The sequence below is a fragment of the Triplophysa rosa genome, linkage group LG17 (genome assembly GCF_024868665.1).
Source record: "Triplophysa rosa linkage group LG17, Trosa_1v2, whole genome shotgun sequence".
Taxonomy (NCBI): domain Eukaryota; kingdom Metazoa; phylum Chordata; class Actinopteri; order Cypriniformes; family Nemacheilidae; genus Triplophysa; species Triplophysa rosa.
Genome location: NC_079906.1, coordinates 21,017,480 through 21,038,569, shown reverse-complemented (window position 1 = coordinate 21,038,569; position 21,090 = coordinate 21,017,480). Strand labels below are relative to the sequence as shown.

Here is a 21,090-nt window from a genome sequence, read left to right as displayed (position 1 = left end):
GAGGAAACCTGGCAACACAGTATACAGACATGCTTAACCTTTCCAAAAAAAAAGTTTTTAAATACTTGCGCTGCATGGGCATTCTTGCTGACTTGACCTGGTGCTAATACTTCACAAAAGGGACGTTCTGATTTCAATTGAAAGAGATTGTCCAAGCAAAAAGATAACAAAATAAGATGTCTTACACTGTAAAAAAAAGTTGACAAAACAAAATAATATTTATGAGTTGTCTTAAGAAATGTGGTCTGAAGTCCACACAACTCAAAATATTTTGTCTAACAAATAACAGGACAAAATAGTTTTTTGTTGGCTGAACATAAATAGAGAATATAGATTGGTTATTTAAAAATAATCAAATGTATTTGTCTTTTACTACAATTGTAAATGTTTTCTGCCTCAAACAGACCCAAACTTTGATCAGATAACTGTTTAAACAGTTTGTGTTGAGTGTTTATATACCGGCTTTGCTGTTGTGTCATGCACTTACACCTCAACATTGAACACACAATCAAAAACCATCATTCATTAAAAGAACTCTAAACTCGACAGATAACTAACAGTAACAACGATAAAAGAAAAACAAATAAGAAACAACATGTTGCAATGCATCTTGGGAGCTTTCAAACTCTTGCAAATTGCTTGTTCAGAATACACTGTTTTGTAAGTTGGGCAAACTTTCTGACGCATTTTGGCCAACAACTTGAGAATCTAAGTCCAGTCAACAAAATAATCTTTGTTAGAAACGTGTTTAGGCTAATTTTGTCCAGTATATGCAAAACAATCATTTGACTCCTAAAAAAGCTATGTTCAAGTTACTTATTTATCTTTGTAGGGAGAACATTTTGCAAGTTGGATTTTTTACAGTGTAGATGCACAAAGAACGTAAAACATTCATTCTAATGAATTGTTGTCACTCTAAATTATATATTATTACAGCATTGAACTAACCTAAACCGTGCAGATGACATCACAGCATGTATGTGTACAGTACGGTTTTGTGGATGTATGTGTCAAATAATAAAACAGAACCCACGAGAGGCTGAAAGAGAGGCAGCGCTCACCCTTTGACTAATGTCCTGGTGAGAAGCACAGTGTGGATGGACCAGCCATCTGTCTACAAACTTACATGTGCCTACTGTATGTCAGAACAAAACTAGAATATCAAGGATCAAAATCTTCATTATACATATAATTAGAGCAAGCTGTGTCTGTTAACAGAAAGAAATGAAACTAAAACCAAAAGAGTCATTTTTGCATGTTCGGTTCTTATATATAAAAGAGCTCTGATACAAAAACAGACCTTCGTGGATTGGTGGTCATATGACCTTGGAGCTCATTTATGTCATTATATAGATAAGAAAACGTGATTGGTAAATGCATTGCTTAAAATTTAAGCTCTTCTAAAGAAATACCATCAAGATCCTTTGGCTTTGATTGGCAGACACATTTGTTTGGGGGGGGTTCTGTTACCATACAATCAGACTTTGGCAAAATGCTATCCCCACCCTCTCTTTCTGTTTCTCGAGCTGATCCCAAAGTTTTGAGTCTGGGCAGATTATCCCCTAATAAGGCCACTGACCCCCTTCATATGACCTCGGTGGAGAATTTTTTAAGCAGTCAACACCTCAACACTGGACTGAAGCTTCAAAACCACCTCAGAAATATTTGATTCTGCGTCAGTCACTGAGGGTTTTACGATGGCATGTCATGCATTCATTTTCCTTTGCTTTCCAGGACAGTGACGCAGGCATGTCTCCGTCCTGACATGCACAAATCAAAAATAAGATAAGGACGAAAAGTTGAATGTTGCTCTGTATTAACCGGGTCTGATGGATCAAAAAAATAATTATTTAGTAAAATGTTCATTTTACAACAATCATGTATTTACAGCACGTGCATTTCTAATTAAACATTGTATGTCCTGTGTTTTAAATGGGACTCAATCTAGAATGAGGTCTTTCGGGCACCCGTGCGACTTGTAGAGATGTTGATTTCCTTTAGCGAGTCACAGAAATCGCGAACCAATGGAGGCGACGAGCGCGACGCGAGCGCGTGCGTGTCTCTTTAAGAAACGCGCTCCTGTTGTACGAGCCTGGTGTTTTTCCACTGTCTCCCTTATTACATGCGCTCCCCATATAAGACACAAGTCTGGGGGAGAGGGCGATAAGAATATTTTCCTTGCCTTGTAATCTCACCAGAAGACAAAAGAATATCAGAGGGACTTCAAGAATAAATTGCACTGGCAGGTGAGTGATACCTTCAAGCCCTCAGCCACTGAAGTCTGGTCTGCATCTTTAAGCGCATCTCGTTGTATAAACTCGTCTGTGGAATATACTGTGTCTCCTTTATGAACTATCAAGACTTTCAAATATGTTCAAATATTTTGCCATTCAGTAGTTTTTGGAATTGTGATGTTTTATTGCATTAATTTCCTGGTATCTGTCTTAATATGTTGCGCACAAATATTCGTTTTTTTGTGCGCGCTTTTAAGCGCTCTTTTCCATTCTTTGAAGTGCTCTCGCCGGATTTTGCACGCTCAGTGTCATTAAATATGAAATGCAATGGGTTTGTTTTAGTCGCTCTGTAATGAAAGATGATTTAAACGTTGGTTAACACTGCGCCGGTCTTGAGCATCTCAATAAAACGCTTGTTGACAGTCACACGAGGACCACCAGCGCATCATAGCCAGATGACCAGAATATAGGTTCATGTGAAATCATCCTGCATGTTCACACTGACACCATTGGAGATAGTGTAGTCTCAGACCTGTCATGTAAGTGCATCACACTAAAAGACACAATGTAGGTTAATGGGACACAGGTTTGAACTTCTCGTTGTGCGCAGTGAGCTAATGCACATAGGCCTGATGGATGTGCATTAGAGATAAAACAGGTTGGGAAATTAAATGGGTGGTTTGGGGCGTGTCCGACCGCGCAGCCTTTGATTGTGCCATGTGCAATGGATGTGTGTATTACGCAAACTTGCAACATCATGAAAACCTGAGCATGTCGTTATTTTATTCCGGACAATGGGTTCAGTGGGTTCACAATATGAAACGCGTATAAAAATGTCATTTCATTAGGAGCGCGCGTGGAGAATTAGGGCACCTTGCGGCGCGCCTTGCATGGGGTTATTTGTATAATCAGGTCTAATTTTTGATAGCAGGCAGATTTGGTTTTTAACACGTGCCCTTCGATGACCTTGCAGAAACAAACATTACAAATCTCTGATACAAGACAAGTTGTTCTTTATCATAGTGTGGCAAGGCACAAAATAAAAGACAGAACTTTTTGAGTTTGTATTATTACCAATCCGTTGCTTTAAAATACAGTAATCTGAACCGGTTTTGGATTGTAGAGACAACAAAGATTAGCTGTTACCTTCCAGTATAGATCTCATGTTGCTGCTTTCTTTATAAAATCTCAATTGCATAAATATTATTTGTCATATTTTGTTGGCCTTCGGGCATAGAAGGACGATAAAGCAACACTGCTTCTAACTATTCCCTTCCATCGTGTGCATTTGTGGACTTAAATACACTCCAAATTGCGCTTCCAACGGTACAGTTGGTAGTATAACCTATCACCTCGATTGCCTTGAAAACATCTCACAGCTGAACATCCAGACAAGGTTAACTGCAGCTGTCTCCTGTTGTGACCTTCTGATACTTTGTCACGGCTCATTTGCTTTCCACATTGGTTGATTAAACAAGCGTTTCCAGCGCTTTTGTTTATAGTGAGCTATCAGTATTTATCTACTGTATATCAAGGCTATCGAGAGGTCTTGGCTCATTTAAACGGCTCAGAATGATGGTGGATGAGATAAACTGAGCTGTGACCCTACAGAACGATCACCGCAACATTTCGGGACAAGGACGTTTAAACTGGTGTGAATCACGTTTTCTAGCAATCTTTCAGTTAGTTATTATTATCTATATAGTTATCTATTAATAGTTATTACTATTATTAGTTAGTTATTGTTATATGACACATTACTCGTTGCATGGCTTGTTGGAATCTAATGTCGTAAAAACAAGAGGCTAGGCTACGTCACGCGGATGTGATTTATGTGTTTACCGGACAGGGTTTATCTTGTAAATACAACTAGGATGCGTCCAGACATTATCAGAGGACTGAAATGAGATAAGAAATCGAAAAGGACAATAATAAGACCAGTGACTGTTAAAAAAACTAGGGCGCGTGAGGTAGATTATCAGCTTAAGTGTTGAAGATGTGAGTGTTGGATTCAAACACGATGTCAGACGGCAGGTGAAGAACAAGCTTCTCAGTTTCTCGCATGGTCTGAATCTTATTTCAAGAGCTGATCATTTACATATCTTCTGGAATGTATTTTCGTAATAAATATAATATAAAAAATCCCAATTTTGAGCCATATTAAGAATGAAAATCACACATGAGATCTGTTTAATATCTGAATTATTTCTCATGGATCATCATCAAATAAGTAAATGGAAAGAAAGTGGACGCTTTTGCTTAAGAAAACAAAAAAGCCAGAAATTTCACATATGCTTCCAGTTCTTGAAGAGATTCAAGAGTTCATTTGTTTCTGTTTATATTTCTTCTAATCAATTTTAAAAGAAACATACTAAGTTTATACTTGAATGAAACAACAGAGAACTCAACAAAGCACCTGGACAACCAAGAAGAAAAGCTTTATAATTTTTTTTATCTGGGCATAAAAATGTTATGGAAACTTTAGGGATATTGTGTTATTTGCTTGATTCTTAAAGTGACAGTTCACCCAAAATCGATAATGCTGTCATCATTTAATCACCCTGTTGACATTTCTTTCTTCCGCCGAACACAAAAGAAGATATTTTGAAGAATGTTGTTAACTGGACCCCATTCACAAAACCAACGCAAGTGAATGGAATCATTCTTCAAAATATCTTCTTTTGTGATCTGCGGAAGATTTGAATACAGATTTGAAATGACAACAGTAAAGAATGACAGATATTTTTTGGGGGTGAACTATCCCTTTAAGGATGTTTTTGCTGCGCTTGTGTGACCATTTTTCTGGTGAGATTTGCAGATATTCTTTGTGCTCTGTGTTTTATATTATACCACCGCGTGATAAGAAATCTCAAAGGTAAAACTTTCACGCATGAATGTTGTTCTGCTCTTTCGACTGCTCGTTTCCAGGTCAGTGACACGTCGTTCTGTTTCATTCTCAGGATGGCACAGAAGGAAAAGTTGCAGTGTCTTAAAGATTTCCATAAAGACACGTTGAAGCCGTCTCCCGGTAAGAGTCCCGGCACACGTCCGGAAGACGAGGCGGAGGGCAAACCACCACAGCGGGAGAAATGGGCCAGCAAAATGGATTTTGTGCTCTCCGTGGCCGGAGGTTTCGTGGGTTTAGGCAACGTTTGGCGTTTCCCGTACCTCTGCTACAAGAACGGCGGAGGTCAGTGTGTGTTTGCGTTGAAGTATGTTGTGTGTTACCATTCCTTTAACGTACTAATGTTTTTGTGCTTGTACGCTCGCCCATTGTTGGTCTTTCCAGGTGCATTTCTCATCCCCTACTTCATATTTCTGTTCGGTGGAGGTCTGCCCGTCTTTTTTCTGGAGGTGGCGCTTGGTCAGTTCACTTCTGAAGGGGGAATCACCTGCTGGGGGAAACTGTGTCCCATTTTCACGGGTGAGACAAATAGATGAATCAAAAGAGAGAGTCAGGCAGGCTGGCTTTGATTTAACGGCTCGTCTGTCTGAAGGTTCTTTGAATCTGCATAAATCATTGTCCGTTTCACTGTGATCCTATTTTATTCCCCTCCTGCGGGGGCTCATGGCAGCATCGACCAATCAGCACAGCCGTTACTGTGATGTGTTTAATATATATGTAGAATCAACCCCAAAAATCAAACGAGTGATCGAGTCTCTTATAATATCTCTGTGTTATGTGCTTTCTGCAGCCGTAATGCATCTTCCTCCATTAGTCCATTCTGACATAATGCTTTTTTTGCGACATCACAAATGCAACGGATGAGCCCAATTGGCTGACGAGGCATCTCCTCACACACATCTTCACTGTGACCTGTTTTCAGCATCCGCTGCGGTTGCTAGGCAACCCTACAAGATGCTGTGTTCTTTTAAAACGCGTCTTTGTGTCCCGTTGCGAACCGGGCCGCCCGTTCTTTTCCACCTGCGCTGGGAAGGATACGGGTCATTGGTACGAGCGCACACGCTTTAATTCTCCATCATTTGTTTGCGCAGCACTTCTGCCGAGCACAATCACGCTCTGACTAACACCCAACTCTGGCTCTCATCTGCGCTCCACATTTGGACATGTATTTTGATCGCCATGGCAACAGCCGTGAGAGGTGACCGAGATGGTTTAGATTGGATCTCCTGCTCGGAGAAAGTCAGCTCGGGAGCTCAAATGGAGGCAGACGGACGTGTCTCATTGACTACGCTCTTAATATTCATTCTGTGCCCTGCTGTCACGGCCGGGTTATATTTAGCGTGCATGGCGCAGATGAACGATATCTTTTGGAATCGTGAGCCCCTTTAATCCAATGGTTTTGTTGGGAGACTTTATAACAGCTGACTATTCTCACACATCTACAAGCAGAGGATGAATTAGGCCACCGGAGAGAAGAATTGTAGTACAGCTTTCATGATACTGTATTGTAGGGATGGCATGATAACACATTTTTATGTCCGATAGCTGATCTTGATAGTTTCTGCCAAAGTCAATACTAATCTGATATCATCCCTCTCTTAAAGGGATAGTGCACCCCAAAACAAAAGTCTGTCATGTTTATCACCCTCATGTCATTAAAAACCTGTTTAAGGTGCTTTTTGTGGGAGAAGATATTTTGGAGAAACAAGTGGTTTTGTGTCCATACAATTGAAGTCAATGGGGTTACGGTGTTGTTTGGTCACCAACATTCTTCAAAATATATTCAACTGTGTTCTGCAGAAGAAAGAAACTCGTACAGGTTTGCAATGGCACAAGAGTGAAAAAATGACGAAATAATTTCAATTTTGGGGTGAAATATCCCTTTAAATAGGCATGCGCCGATTCAACATTAAGTACTAGAATCGATCTGATACTGTCTAAAATGGCTGGATCGGATATCGCGAATAAAAACGAAATCTGATATGATTCATTAGCCTGAATTGTGATGTAAAAGCGGCGAGATATTAGTTTGGTGATTCCTACTTTATTGGAGCTTTTCTGTCCTGTTGCTTTAAACTGGCCAGTCTCACTTTAATGATGTGGAAAAGAGTGGTCATGATATTCCTAAATAATTCACCTGTTGTGTTCCATGAGAGAAAGACAGTTATGAGAACAAATAATGACACACACACACACACACACACACACACACGCAGGGCCAGGCCTCATCACCCCAGGCACCCACCTCTCTCTCTCTCTCTCTCACACACACACACACGTTTTGAATTCTGCTGTCAGCTGTCGTGAGCTCCTGGCTCCACATGGTGAGCTAGTGGCATATTGTATTAATTATAGCATGAAACTGGCGTCCAGCCTTTCGTGTGGCCTCCCCCTAAAAAAAACCACACAAAAAAGATAACATGAAGAGGTGTTGAAGTCAACAGGTGAAGCTTCATTTGTGTTTGACTCACAGAAAACAACACCAGTCACCTGCTCTCACAGACTGTAAAATATCTGTTGACATGTGCCAACCCATGTCTCACGGCAGTTCGTGGCATAGGCACGAAATTTGGAATCTATTGATTCGTGTTCATGGACACTCGGCATGACTTTTAATACACGGGCCGCGTGTGTATGTACAATTATATATTTATAACCTGATATCAAAAAAAGTTGTCGATATTTTAGGATGTGGCTAACCAACACCTTACCTCACCCCAAACCTTAAAATCACAGCCGCGAAGGCTAATTTTGCTAAAAACGTGAGTTTCACGAGGTGGCAAAACAACGATAAATGGCTACCCTAACCCCGCCCCTAAACCTAACGTCACAGGGGCAAAGTCAAATCATTACAAAACATACGAATGAAATCAGGAAATAGGAATTTACACGAATGAGACACCTTGTACAAAAAATAGGTATGAATTCCCATCAGATTGCGTTGATATATAATAATACATATAAAAGATACCGCATGTTGAAATACGTAGGATTGAAAGTCGTGCTGATTGACACGAAGAAAGGGGGAAATTCCTGTCCACGGACACGAATTAATAGAATACAATTTGTGAAAACGTCACAAAATCCCTTGAGACTGTGTTACATGTTCTCGTGTCCGTGGTATCTAAAACAACAGAAACGGCAAGAAACCTTTTTACTTTTGACATTTTCTTGTTTTTATTGAAAATGTTTTGATTAACAGAACATTTCATAACAAGATGTATAAATAATATGAAATACAGACAATGTAAACCGTAGCTTAAATGCACAGTTGCTCTAAAAAATATACTACAATTTAAGTATAGATACATTAGCATCTGATTTAATCAAAGTTATCGCACTTTAAAGAAAAAACACGATATTCTGTTGCATTACAACTTTTGTGTTTCTGCCTTTGACAGACACTTTTATCCGAAGCAACCTAGAGTAGATTTAAGGTCATTTTACCTGTTTTTTTATTCTCCTTTGGAAATGGAATTATCTCAGTTTTGAGTTCAACTTCTCAGTCTCAGATGTTCCTCCTAAAATTCCTTATAAAAGATCAAAACAGACACAAATGAGACGGTAATTGTTGAAACACGTGAAGGAGGTGTAAAATGAATGTGGATTGTAGAGGTCAAATAATCTGGATTTGGGTCAATTTGATGAGACATGTTTGAGTTCATATTGAGATCTTCAGTATTATTGACAAGACTTGACAAATCTGAGCAGGTTAAATGTTTTGGTTATGGTTAAAGAAGCATATTGTTATTAGGTTAAAGGTTGATGAAGCATTGTGCGTGAAGTGTGTTTGCTCCATAGGGACAGTTTGTGCCAGTACAACACCACAGAGTGCTTACTAACAAGTGCTGGCTAGAGTTATTCAGTTATTCAGTTGTTAGACACTTTAACATTGGTGGTCACAGTTGGTAGTTCACCTTTATCTAGTTCAAGATTTTCTTGTTTACATGATGAAACCGATAGTTTAGCAGAATGGAGGGTTTGATCTCTGTTCATGTGACTACCCTTACAACAAATAAGCATACTACAAGTTCATTTTATTAAGTATACTTAAGTAAAGTTCAAGTGGGTTTTAGGTATACTGTACTTGATTTAGTAATACTATCAATAGTCTGCGAATATCAATCAGTGTACTTGTAATACACTTGTAAGTGTACTATTTCAATACTACTTTTTATTTGATAAAAGAATATGTCTAAGCATGTTTTATGTGACAGTAAGCTATGAGTACGCAATACTATAAATACTAAAAAACGATTTGTACTGCAACTATATTACAAGTGAACTTAGATAGACTGATAGTTAACTAGCACATTTTTTTAGTTTAGGAAAGTACACTTTGAAGTACACTTAGTCAGTAAACTACTAGTTTTTACACTTAAACACTTAACATCCTACTTATAGTTAACTATTTAGATAATATTTTTCACTTTATTTATAATACTACTGTATATTCCTGTTCAGGTAGTCATTTTTTATATCTGAAATATGTACTTTTAAGTGTACTTGAAGTAGGTCGGAAGTAACTTACAAAGAAGATCAGGATCAATTCCATGCAAGTTTTATTGACTCTAAGCTAGTCCACTCCAAAGCTGACTTATTATTATATAAACTTGAACAAGTAAGTTTATAAGACAATATGAAAAACAATGTAAAAAAATTGAATAGGCTACTCGTTTAAAAGAGTAAACAACTACAAACCAAGTATACTTTCAATATCCATCAAAAGATTGAGAATAAGTCAAAATATACTTAGCTTTTTCTGTCAGTATAACTCGGGTATACTCAAAAATAGTATATTTCCGAAGTGTTTAAAAACTAAAAAGTAGACTGAAAGTATACATTCTTACTTTAGTTGAAAAGAAGTATACTAACAGCACACTGGAATAAACTTCTTTTTACTAAGGGTTACTTTATAATGACCAGTTGTTGACAATCTCATGTGTGCGTGGCAGGAATCGGCTACGCCTCAGTAGTGATCGTGTCTCTTCTGAACATCTACTACATCGTGATCTTGGCGTGGGGTCTGTATTACCTGCTGCAGTGTTTCCAACACGAGCTGCCATGGGCTCGCTGCCGGCACAGCTGGAACACGGCGAACTGCGTGGAGGACACCGTCCGCAAGAACAAAACGCTCTGGCTCTCCGCCAGCGCCACCAACCTCACCTCGCCGGTCAAAGAATTCTGGGAGTGAGTATAAAGCGCGTGGGCGCGGTGACCTGAGGCTGTGTGCGCACCCGTACTCATCCCTCTTGTCTGTAGGCGGAACGTCCTGAGCATATCTTCAGGGATCGACGAGGTCGGCGGGCTCAAGTGGGACCTGGCGCTGTGCCTGCTGGCCGTTTGGATCATCTGCTTCTTTTGCATATGGAAAGGAGTCAAATCCACCGGCAAGGTCAGAGAGAGAACGAAAAACATGTTATGTAGCGGTTCTTAAGCAGTTCTTTTCTACAAGAATATGAAGAAAAAAGAAGCAATGAATTTAAATAAAATAATCGAATTGTTGGGCAAGTTACTCTGAAAAAGTAATTCATTACTCATTACTAATTACATATTCAATAGTGTAATTAGATTACTCTACAAATGACTCTCTCCAAAAAGTACTTAATTACTTATTACTAATTACTTTCTGTATCCTATATTGACCTTGATTAGTTAAGTGATTCAAGGATAGACATGAAACGGCTCTTTTAATTCATTGAAATAAATCATTTAAACTACATAAAGTGGTATTATTAACTGACCAAAGTATTACAGAAATATGAGAATGATACATTAAAGCATTCATTTTAAAGTTAGACTTTGAATTTCGATGTCAATTCCACTATTGCGCACACATAATACACACAGTATTTAGTTGAATTACTTGTACATCAGAAGTAACTGTAATTAAATTTAGAAAAAATAAGAGTAATCCTTTACTTTACTTTTAAAGGAAATGTCATTTAATTACAGTAACTAATTACTTAATAACTAGTTACACCCAACACAAAAATCTGGGAATATACTGTAAAAATATCATGCAAAATATGAAGTAATACATTTCCTTATTATTGAAACCAAGTGCTTATATTTTTCGAAATACAATAATGTGTCACTGTACTCGATATACTGTGATACTGTTATGTATTAACAATTTATTATTCTACATATTTTCTAATAAATATTAAAAATAGTATTTTCTTAGCATATGGTGTAACTAAGAATTTTTTTCTTTTTTTAGTTGTTTTTCTGCTTATTTTATATCATTGTAAGTCATCTTATGGGATTTTTTAAATGAAGTAAAACCAGAGGTCACTGGAAAGTTGCACTGGAAAGACGTGGTGGCTTTATGAACGATTTACACAGAATTCACTTGCAACGATTTATGTTCATAAATAAGGTCCAGTGTTATTTTAGTTGAACTCTGTAGTGTTGATATGAGTTCTCGAACCTTCTTCTGGCCGCAGGTGGTTTATTTCACAGCTACGTTTCCTTTCCTCATGTTGATCGTGCTGTTGGTGCGAGGCGTGACGCTGCCCGGTGCTGCTGAGGGCATCAAGTTCTACCTTTATCCCGACTTGACCCGCCTACAGGACCCTGAGGTACCAAGAGAGAGATGTTGTTGGCGGCTAGTTTTCTGTTCTTTTACAAAAGATGCATTTTACGTTTGAAGAAAACATGACTGTCTGTGGTTCGGCGCAGGTGTGGATTGATGCCGGCACACAGATATTTTTCTCTTATGCCATTTGTCTTGGTGCTATGACATCGCTGGGAAGTTACAACAAGTACAAGTATAACTGCTACAGGTTTGTGTAAATTCACTATATAACATTTATGCTTTACTGTATGCGTTATCTTTGTAGTTTATTTTGTGTGTGTGTGTGTGTGTGTGTTAGAGACTGCTTGCTGCTCGGATGCCTGAACAGTGGTACCAGTTTCGTGTCGGGCTTTGCCATCTTCTCTGTGCTGGGGTTCATGGCACAGGAGCAGGGCGTGGCCATCGCGGATGTTGCCGAGTCAGGTAATGCTCAGGGTCAAAGGTCACAGATCGTTGTCAGAATCAGAATTTACACTCATGGCTGTCTGCACATGTGGCTTGTTACAGTGTGTTCGTGTTGAGTCCTTTTTAGCAAGTTATGCCGTAACTTGTGTGTCTCTCAGGTCCTGGTCTGGCCTTCATCGCGTACCCGAAGGCCGTTACCATGATGCCACTGCCAACGGTCTGGGCGATACTGTTCTTCATAATGCTTCTGCTGCTAGGCCTAGACAGTCAGGTGAGATCACACACACGTCATTGCACCTTCTGGTCAGTGACGCATCACCCAACGCGTAACCTTTGACTCGTCAGATGTTGTAAATAGACATAGGGTCATTTTTTATGCAAAAAGAAACTAAATTAAATAAAATTGTATAATATATATGATGTATAATGATAAGCATCTGCTAAATGAATACATTATAATATTATAAAAATATATATTACATTAAGTACAAAGATATTTCATGCAAATGGGAAAAAAAACGTTAAGAATTAAAATTGACTTTGGTTAACGTTCTCCAAAAGTTCTTTGAAAGTTAAACATTTTCTTTCGGTAACATTAAAAGAGCCTCTTATCAACATTTTATGTTGTTGGTAAATGTCCTAAAACATTTGAAAAAATTTGGTATAAAAACATTATTCTTACATTGTTTAACGTTTTCATAACGTAATATGAATGTGAGCAAAACATCCCATGTTTGCTTTATATATATATTTATGTATTCATTTATTGTTAGCTGGGTAGTTTATTATACTATATGCTCTAAGGGGCTCTAAGCATTTAAAAAACGCTAGGTTGCTTTAACCCATGATTGAGTCAAATCTTGACATTTTCTAGGTTAATTTAACCCAACCGTTGGGTTTGTCCATATCTGACCCAACCATGGGTTGAAAACAGTGTATAGTAACTCGACCGTGCTGGTCGTTTCTACACTGTCGAAAAACTGCCGTTTGCACACCTGTCATCCATAAATGCATAACAAACATGGCAACATTGCTTCATTTGATTCTACTTTTATGTCTAAAGAAACACAAAGTGAGGACTCTATAAAGTGTCCCGAGCATTGAGCGAGCAATAAATCAGTCCTCTGGGTGGTGTGACATATGAGCGTGTGGTGTTGGAATGGAAGATGGCAAACATTGAGAGAGTTAAGCCAGCAGATCATAACTCTACAGCATACCGCTCAATCCTCAAATCCTGATGTGAAACATCATCTCTCATGGCGGCCGTGAGCCAAAGCCGACGAATTATAGCGATATATTTAGGGCTTCCACCCACAAACACGCCCGCACACTCGCATCACGAGACGCTGAAGTAATTCCAGTCTCATATGACTTACTGAAAAGCCGACGTGCGCTGAATCACATTCGCTCATCATTTATTCACTCTCGTGTGTTTTCAAACCTGAATGAATTTGTTTCTTCTGCAGAACACAAAAGAAGATATTTCGAAGAATGTTGGCAACCAAACAACACTGAACCCCTTTGACTTCCATTGTATGAACACGAAACCACTGAGACATTTCTCAAAATATCTTATTTTGTGTTCCACTAAAGAAAGAGTCGCACACAGATTTTGAGTGACATGAGAATGAATAAATGACAGATATTTTATTTTTGGACGAACTGTCCCTTTAAGGATGTCTCCAAATATCAAAATGGGTGACAGAACATGAAGTGTTTGAATCAGATCATAATACAGATTGTCAAGGTGTTGAATATGTGTACTTCTGCTAAATGAAGTGATGTGTGTGTGTGTGTGTGTGTGTGTGTGTGTGTGCGTGCGTGCGTGCGTGCGTGCGTGCGTGTGTGTGTGTGCGTGTGCGTTTTACCATCAGTTTGTAGAAGTGGAGGGTCAGATCACCTCTCTTGTTGATCTGTACCCATCCCTCCTAAGGAAGGGATACCGGAGAGAAATCTTCATCGCTGTCATCTGCGTCATCAGTTACCTGCTGGGACTCACCATGGTCACTAAAGTAAGAGTCGCAGTGAGACGACAGGACAAAAACGTGTTTCTATGCCGCTGTGCAGCATTTGAACGTTAAACGTCTGTGTTTCTCTCAGGGTGGCATGTACGTCTTTCAGCTGTTCGACTATTACGCGGCCAGCGGTGTTTGTCTTCTCTGGGTTGCATTCTTTGAATGTGTTGCAGTAGCCTGGGTTTACGGTAAGCATTGCTTTTTAAGATTCTGATAATGTGCAGTCAGCTAAATCCACCTCTGACAGGATCATCTTAAGCAATATCAATCAAAACACACACGGAGACACACTGTATGCGTTACAGAATAAGATCCTTTGGTTTGTTTACTGTATAAATACAGAGCTCATGTGCAGCTTCATCTTTCTCAGCTGTGTTTGTCTGGAATTAATCTGATATAATCTTATTTCGTTTTATATAATCACATCAGACGTGTGGGATTATTTCAGGTCACTCTTGCAGTCATGGGTGGTCCCACATGAAACTTTCTCTCACATGTTCTGCACTGACTTCTGTGGAAATGTTTCTGTGCAGCGATTTAAGATCTGTAAATTGCAAACCGTTCTGTTGCTAACAATTAATACATACAGTAAACCCTACAAGTGTCTGAACACTTCTGCAATCCCAAAAATGTATAAATGCCTTATGAAAATTAACATTGGTTTTTTATTATAGTACAACGTGTAGTATCCATGTTTTACTGTAGTAAAAATGTAGGATCCATGTTTTACTATAGCAAAAGTGTAGTATTCATGGTTTACCGTAGTAAAAGTAAAATAGACACGTTTTATCGTAGTAAAAGTATAGTATCCATGTTTTACTGTATTCAATGTGTAGTATCAATTTATTACTGTAGTAAAAGCGTAGTATTCATGTTTTACAATAGACAAAGTGTAGTATTCATGTTTTACCGTAGTAAAAGTGTAGTATCCATGTTTTACCGTATTCAATGTGTAGTATCAATTTATTACTGTAGTAAAAGCGTAGTATTCATGTTTTATCATAGTAAAAGTGTCATATTCATGTTTTACCATAGTAGAGGTGTAGTATCCATATTTTACCATAGTAAAAGTGTCATATTCATGTTTTACCGTAGTAAGAGTGTAGTATCCATGTTTACCGTAGTAAAGGTGTCATATTCATGTTTTACAATAGACAAAGTGTAGTATTTATATTTTACCGTAGTAAAAGTGTCATATTCACGTTTTATCGTAGTAAAAGTGTAGTATTCATGTTTTACCATGGTAAGAGTAAAGTATCCATGTTTTACCGTAGTAAAGGTAAAGTAGCCATGTTTTTTGGCAGGTTTTGATTACCATTCGTATAACTCTGGTTTTACTGCAAATACCATGGTAAAATTATAGTACGGTACCTATTGCAAGACGCTTGTTAATTTGTGGTTTACCATCCATGTTTTTTTGGTTTTATTTGTAGTAAAACCATAGATAATTTTCATAAGGAATAACATGGCATTAGATAAAATACCAGATGAAGTGTCATATTAAGAACATATCGTATATGTTTACATACATGCCACATTCGACCACTCCAGACACGTCAGATGAAGGCATATCCATAGATGTCCGAAGTGATGAACTACATCTCTGCGTATAACTTCATACATTCAATAAAATGACTGGTATTTTATGTTTTTATACTATACCAGGGTCACTACAGTATGGTTTACGATTGTTCGCAGGGGCTGATAATTTCTACGATGCTATAGAGGATATGATTGGTTACAGACCCAATGGTTGGATGAAGTGGAGCTGGATGGTTATAACGCCGGTCCTTTGCGTGGTAAGCGTGTCTGGATGTGTGCATCACATGATCAGCCTGCGCATCAGGTTCGTGATCGCTCGTCTTTCTTTGTTAGGGTTGTTTTGTCTTTTCATTGGTGAAGTACAAACCGCTCACCTACAACAAGCTGTACGAGTACCCCGATTGGTCGATCGGATTGGGTTGGGCTCTCGCGCTGGCTTCTATGATTTGCATCCCGATGATGGTCGTCATTAAAATCATCCAATCCGACGGCTCACTGATAGAGGTGAGATGAAACAATCGCATTTCTTAAAAGACAACTCTTACACTATATAACTACGATGATCTTCATTATGTTTAGCGGATCAAAGCCGTGGCGGCGCCAGTGAAAGGGGGCGCAAGTTCTCGTCCCAAGGAGTACAGCCTGAAGAACAGCGAGCTGCTTCATCCTCTGGACCCCAACGGCATCCACGCCTTCACCAAAAACCCCCACACCGTCGTAGAAACCACAATGTGACGCTCTCTAAGAGAGATTCCCAAATTCTCCCTCCCTTCTCCTCTCCTGTTGGAGATCCCGGTTCTGTCCTCTTTTCTCCCTCTCTGTACTAGTACAATCCGAGTTGGGCTTTATGTAACGAAATGTTCTTAAATCGATATATCTTTTTTTGCCATGCATTATTACTGTAATCGCTGGTATCGGCATTAATGCTGATGTCGGAATGAATCGGTGTGTTTAGTTTTTGTTGAATCTGTAGTGCGCTGTTCCTCAGTGTTCTAACCAGGCGAGGTGACACGGCAAAGCGACTATAAAAGCTATTTTACCATGTTAAAGAGACGTTTTGCTATTTGCTTTTGTCTTTGTCTTCCTAGCCCCAAGTTGAATCTCATTGGTCCCGGTTGTCGCTCAAACATCACTCACGTTCAGACTTGGCCGTGTCGCTCAGCCGAAATCGTTCCCCGTAGTCTCGCCTGTTTAGAAGACAGCGTTATTCAAGTGTGAGAGTTGTTCGTAAACAGTTCAAGCTTCATTTTGGGGGAAAATTCTACAGTAAGACGAACCATTTAGCTACATAATAACGTCTGTCCGTGGTTGTGGCAGTAAGTCTCGTAAGATGGGGTTCGTAACGTTCTTTGTCTTGAAGAAAAACGAATGTACCTCCGCTTCGGGCGGACGCTCTGCACAACTTACAAACGCATACACGCACACAAACACATACTGTATGAAACACACAAACGTAACGCTCTGTCCTGAAGTCTCTTCTTGAATGTTGTGATCACTGCCACAAGTTGTTGTAATACTGCAGGCAGCTGCGTTCACGTTGAATATACGTCTCATTTGAAGCAGTATTATAAGCGTAAGACGACATCAAAGAGCTGTTTTTTATTAACATCACACAGGGCTGTTTGTATGTTGGAGCACGCACGTCTGAGACCACTCGTGAAAACGCTTTTTGCCTTCTTTCTAATTGTTGTCATTACAAATTATATTACCAACATAGCAAGCGTTAACTTAAAATTGTCTTAGAATGGCCCGACAGAAACAAGCCTTATATACGTAAGTTCATTTTATTACGTATAGGCTACATAAGTTCAGGTATATTTTAACCTTACGTTTAAATAATCTAATATTAATGTAGTGCACTTGGAAGTGTACCGTTTTAATACTTCTTGACAAAACTTTCCCACTTAGTTTATAAAAGTATACTTTTAGGTATACTTAAGTGTAAAAGTAGTAAACTTTGAGTACACGACTAGTTACGCTTTATATTTTTGTACTGATACTACAGTATTCTACAGTGAACTTATACAGTGAAATACTGACAGTTCAATACTTGTAGCTTTTATTTGAGCACATATTTTAGTTTATGAAAGTTCACTTTGAATTTCGCTCTGAGTAAAATACTAGTTTAGTATACGACTCGTCATCCTTAAAGTGCACAATAATATAAATAGTAAACTATAAGTATACTATTATGTTCATGTCTTTGTAGCTTTAATTGTACTTGAAGTAGGCTTGAAATAAATTCCTCCGACCACTGTTTATTAAGCTACATCCTTACATAAACTACAACTTGTACGTTTATAGAACAGTATATAAAATTATGTGAAAAGGTATTAAATAGGCTGTTCAATCAAAAGAGGAATCACCACTACAACCCAAGTATACAAAGTATATCTCAAATATAGGCCAAATATACTTTTCTGTAAGTATAAGACAACCGACTGAAAGTATACTTTCTTATTTTTAAGTTTAAACCAGTATGCTAAAAGTAAACTTCTGATGACTCAGAAACGCTGCAGAAATAGTTCTTCTTTGTGTGTCATTTTCTTTCTTTTGAATTTTGACTTCACGTGGTCTCAGACTTTAGGATACTTCTGTACAACACGTGATCCAGTATCGCCAAACCGCTCAAAACTGTAACAATCATCAGGATTAATAATCCTGGGCTTTATATCAATGCACAGAGACACTGCCAATTCCCTCTCGGGCTCGAACTCAAATCGTGCGACTGTCTCTTTAAATGAGCCTTAAAATATTTCAGCTAGAACTGCCCCTCATAATACTCCCATGTCCTTTACCCCAGACCACCCTGCCCTCCAAAAATACAACCCTGACCCTTCAGCCCTTTGACCCCACTGTCTGATCATGTGACCTGTGACCCCTTCTAGATTAAGCTAACCCGTCTGTCCCGTCCCCACTACACACACACTTCTCTTTAAGATAATGTTCACTAAGCAAGTGTTCGTTCCTGTTTAGCATTTCATTTATCTAAAACTTGCCTTTTTGTATTTAACCATTTTATACTGTACCTGACGTGATTTGCAGTATTTTTTCTGAATGTATTCCGAAATTTATATTTGAACTAGTGTGAGCCTAAATACACCTTTCAGTGTGCAATATTTGTAAACATGTGGCTTTTCCATTATTTTATTATCATTTCAGATGGAAAATGTGGCAAGATTGAAACAGGAAGTTTAATATACGTTTTTTCTTTGACATAACTAAATGGCTTATTCCTATTTTGCTGTAATATGAAAACTTGATTAAACGATCTTGTTAAACCAAAGTAGTTTTGTGACAGACATCATACAAGATGCATGTTGCATCTTTCAGATATGAAATAAAAAAAAAATGAAAATGGTAAATGTGTGTTTGTGTTTTGAATTGCGTATGTGATCAACTTATACTGGTCGCAATGTTCAAAGTCACTTTGGATTAAAACATCTCAAACTGCATAAATGTATTAGACGTAATAAAATAATTCAAGCAAATGGTTGCTATCCTTCCAAAATCACGATGTTCAAATACACTGTTTTTCAGGAAAAGGAAATAAACACTTTAAATAGTTGTTACGTATTTGCAGAACCCAGTGACAAACAAAAAGAGTGACTAATAATTATGATTTTAGGCAAAAACTAAAAATCATGAAATATGGAGAGAGGAGATTTAATTTAAGGACAGCATTGAAATAATAAAAGCAAATAGCTAGATATAGACGCATCGGACGCACGCACCTGGCACGATGTTAACTAGTGCTAATAATACTGTATAACCATTTATAGTTTATTTATATTCATATTTCATTGTATAATAATTTTATTAAATATATATTTTGTTGAATTTTATTGTGTATTAACTTTAACTGGAGCTCTGGCAACCCAAAATGACACTGGCTAGACTTTTAACTTGTCAGCTAATGTGTTTTGCTTTCGTTTGCTTGTTATCAGAAATAATTGACAGGGACTCTATTCTTTGCAGATGTGTACCGGAAGTTGCGTTCGGGCCACAAAGGCCTGCATGCGCAGTTATGTTTGTTTATGTTGTTGCTTTGAAACCATATTACATAGAATAACAATGGGTTGAGAATAACACTACACGTCAAGTTTTAACAACACCTCATTCGAGAGATTACTGATGACTCAAAAATAAAAAATCTGTCAGTTATTTACACTTATGTGATTCCAAACCTGTGGAACACAAAAGAAGATATTTTGAGAAATGCCTCAGTGGTTTTGTGTTCATACAATGTAAGTCAAAGGAGTTCAGTGTTGTTTGGTTACAAACATTCTTTAAATTATCTTCTTTTGTGTTCTGCGGAAGAAAGTAAGTCATACAAGTTTGGAATGACATGAGAATTTTCATTTCTATCACTTTTGCGGTGTAAATAAAACTATAGGTTTGGCTCAAAGGCAAGTTGTCGGTGTACTTGTAGCTCAATTTTTCAGTAGGGCTTCAATCTTCAGCTGGCTGGCAGGAGCTGCCACTGGCAGGTCACTCGACCCGCCACTTAACAGCTAAACAGAGCCAGAAGATGCATTGATTTTTACGCGTTCCCACAGCTCTTATGTATAAAATTTTTAATATTTTTAATTTGTTTATATGGATGTCTTCTTGTCCATGAGAAACATGTTGTGTGGGGGTTTTGCGTTTTAAAGCGCTCAAAATACGGTGAGAACAACTGGCAGGTGGTAGTTGTCCTGTCAGCTAAACAGAGCCAGAAGATGCGCAGACTTTCACGCTTTCTTTTTTTTTTTTTTTTTTTTTTTTTTTTTTTTTTTTTTTCTTTTTTTTTTTTTTTTTTTTTTTTTTTTTTTTTTTTTAATATTTTTTTTTTTTTTTTTTTATTTTTTTTTTTTTTAATTTTTTTTTTATTTTTTTTTATTTTGTATTTTTATTTTTTTTTTTTTTTTTTTTTATTTTTTTTAGAATGCGTGAAAGTCTGCGCATCTTCTGGCTCTGTTTAGCTGACAGGACAACTACCACCTGCCAGTTGTTCTCACCGTATTTTGAGCGCTTTAAAACGCAAAACCCCCACACAACATGTTTCTCATGGACAAGACGACATCCATAAAAACAAATGCAAAATAAAAAATATTAAAATATTTATACAGAAGAGCTGTGGGAACGCGTAAAATTCGGTGCATCTTCTGGCTCAGTTTAGCTGTTAAGTGGCGGGTCGAGTGACCTGCCAGTGGCAGGAGTGCCGGGTCACGTGACCTGCCAGTGGCAGCTTCTGCCAGCCAGCTGAAGATTGAACCCCCAATCCAATTTTTTCAACAACACAAAGCTCCCAGATTCAATCCCCAGGTGTCCACACACATAAAAATCAGATTAAATTATTTTAAAAATTAAATGCCGCTTTGGAAGCATGCCAAATGCATAATTGTACATTTCTGTATACGACAACAA

General features: G+C 38.1%; 1 protein-coding gene across 1 annotated transcript; it reads left to right on the top strand.

Moving 5' to 3' along the window:
- The first annotated feature begins 2,062 nt into the window (after positions 1-2,062).
- slc6a6a (solute carrier family 6 member 6a) lies at positions 2,063-19,046 on the top strand. The gene is made up of 14 exons (XM_057356091.1): positions 2,063-2,246; positions 5,195-5,424; positions 5,524-5,658; positions 10,095-10,329; positions 10,402-10,534; positions 11,589-11,723; positions 11,824-11,927; positions 12,018-12,142; positions 12,283-12,395; positions 13,999-14,136; positions 14,225-14,327; positions 15,838-15,938; positions 16,015-16,185; positions 16,261-19,046. Exons 2-14 carry the CDS (start codon positions 5,196-5,198, stop codon positions 16,414-16,416), a joined length of 1,878 nt encoding a protein of 625 aa, XP_057212074.1. The 5' UTR covers positions 2,063-2,246; position 5,195; the 3' UTR covers positions 16,417-19,046.
- Positions 19,047-21,090: the final 2,044 nt, after the last annotated feature.

Coding starts and splice junctions, on each gene's coding strand:
- slc6a6a (XM_057356091.1), top strand. CDS start 5,196: ATGGCACAGAAGGAAAAGTTGCAGTGTCTTAAAGATTTCCATAAAGAC. Junction 11,928..12,017: donor TACAAGTATAACTGCTACAG/GTTTGTGTAAAT, acceptor TGTGTGTGTTAG/AGACTGCTTGCTGCTCGGAT. Junction 12,396..13,998: donor TGCTAGGCCTAGACAGTCAG/GTGAGATCACAC, acceptor TTTTACCATCAG/TTTGTAGAAGTGGAGGGTCA.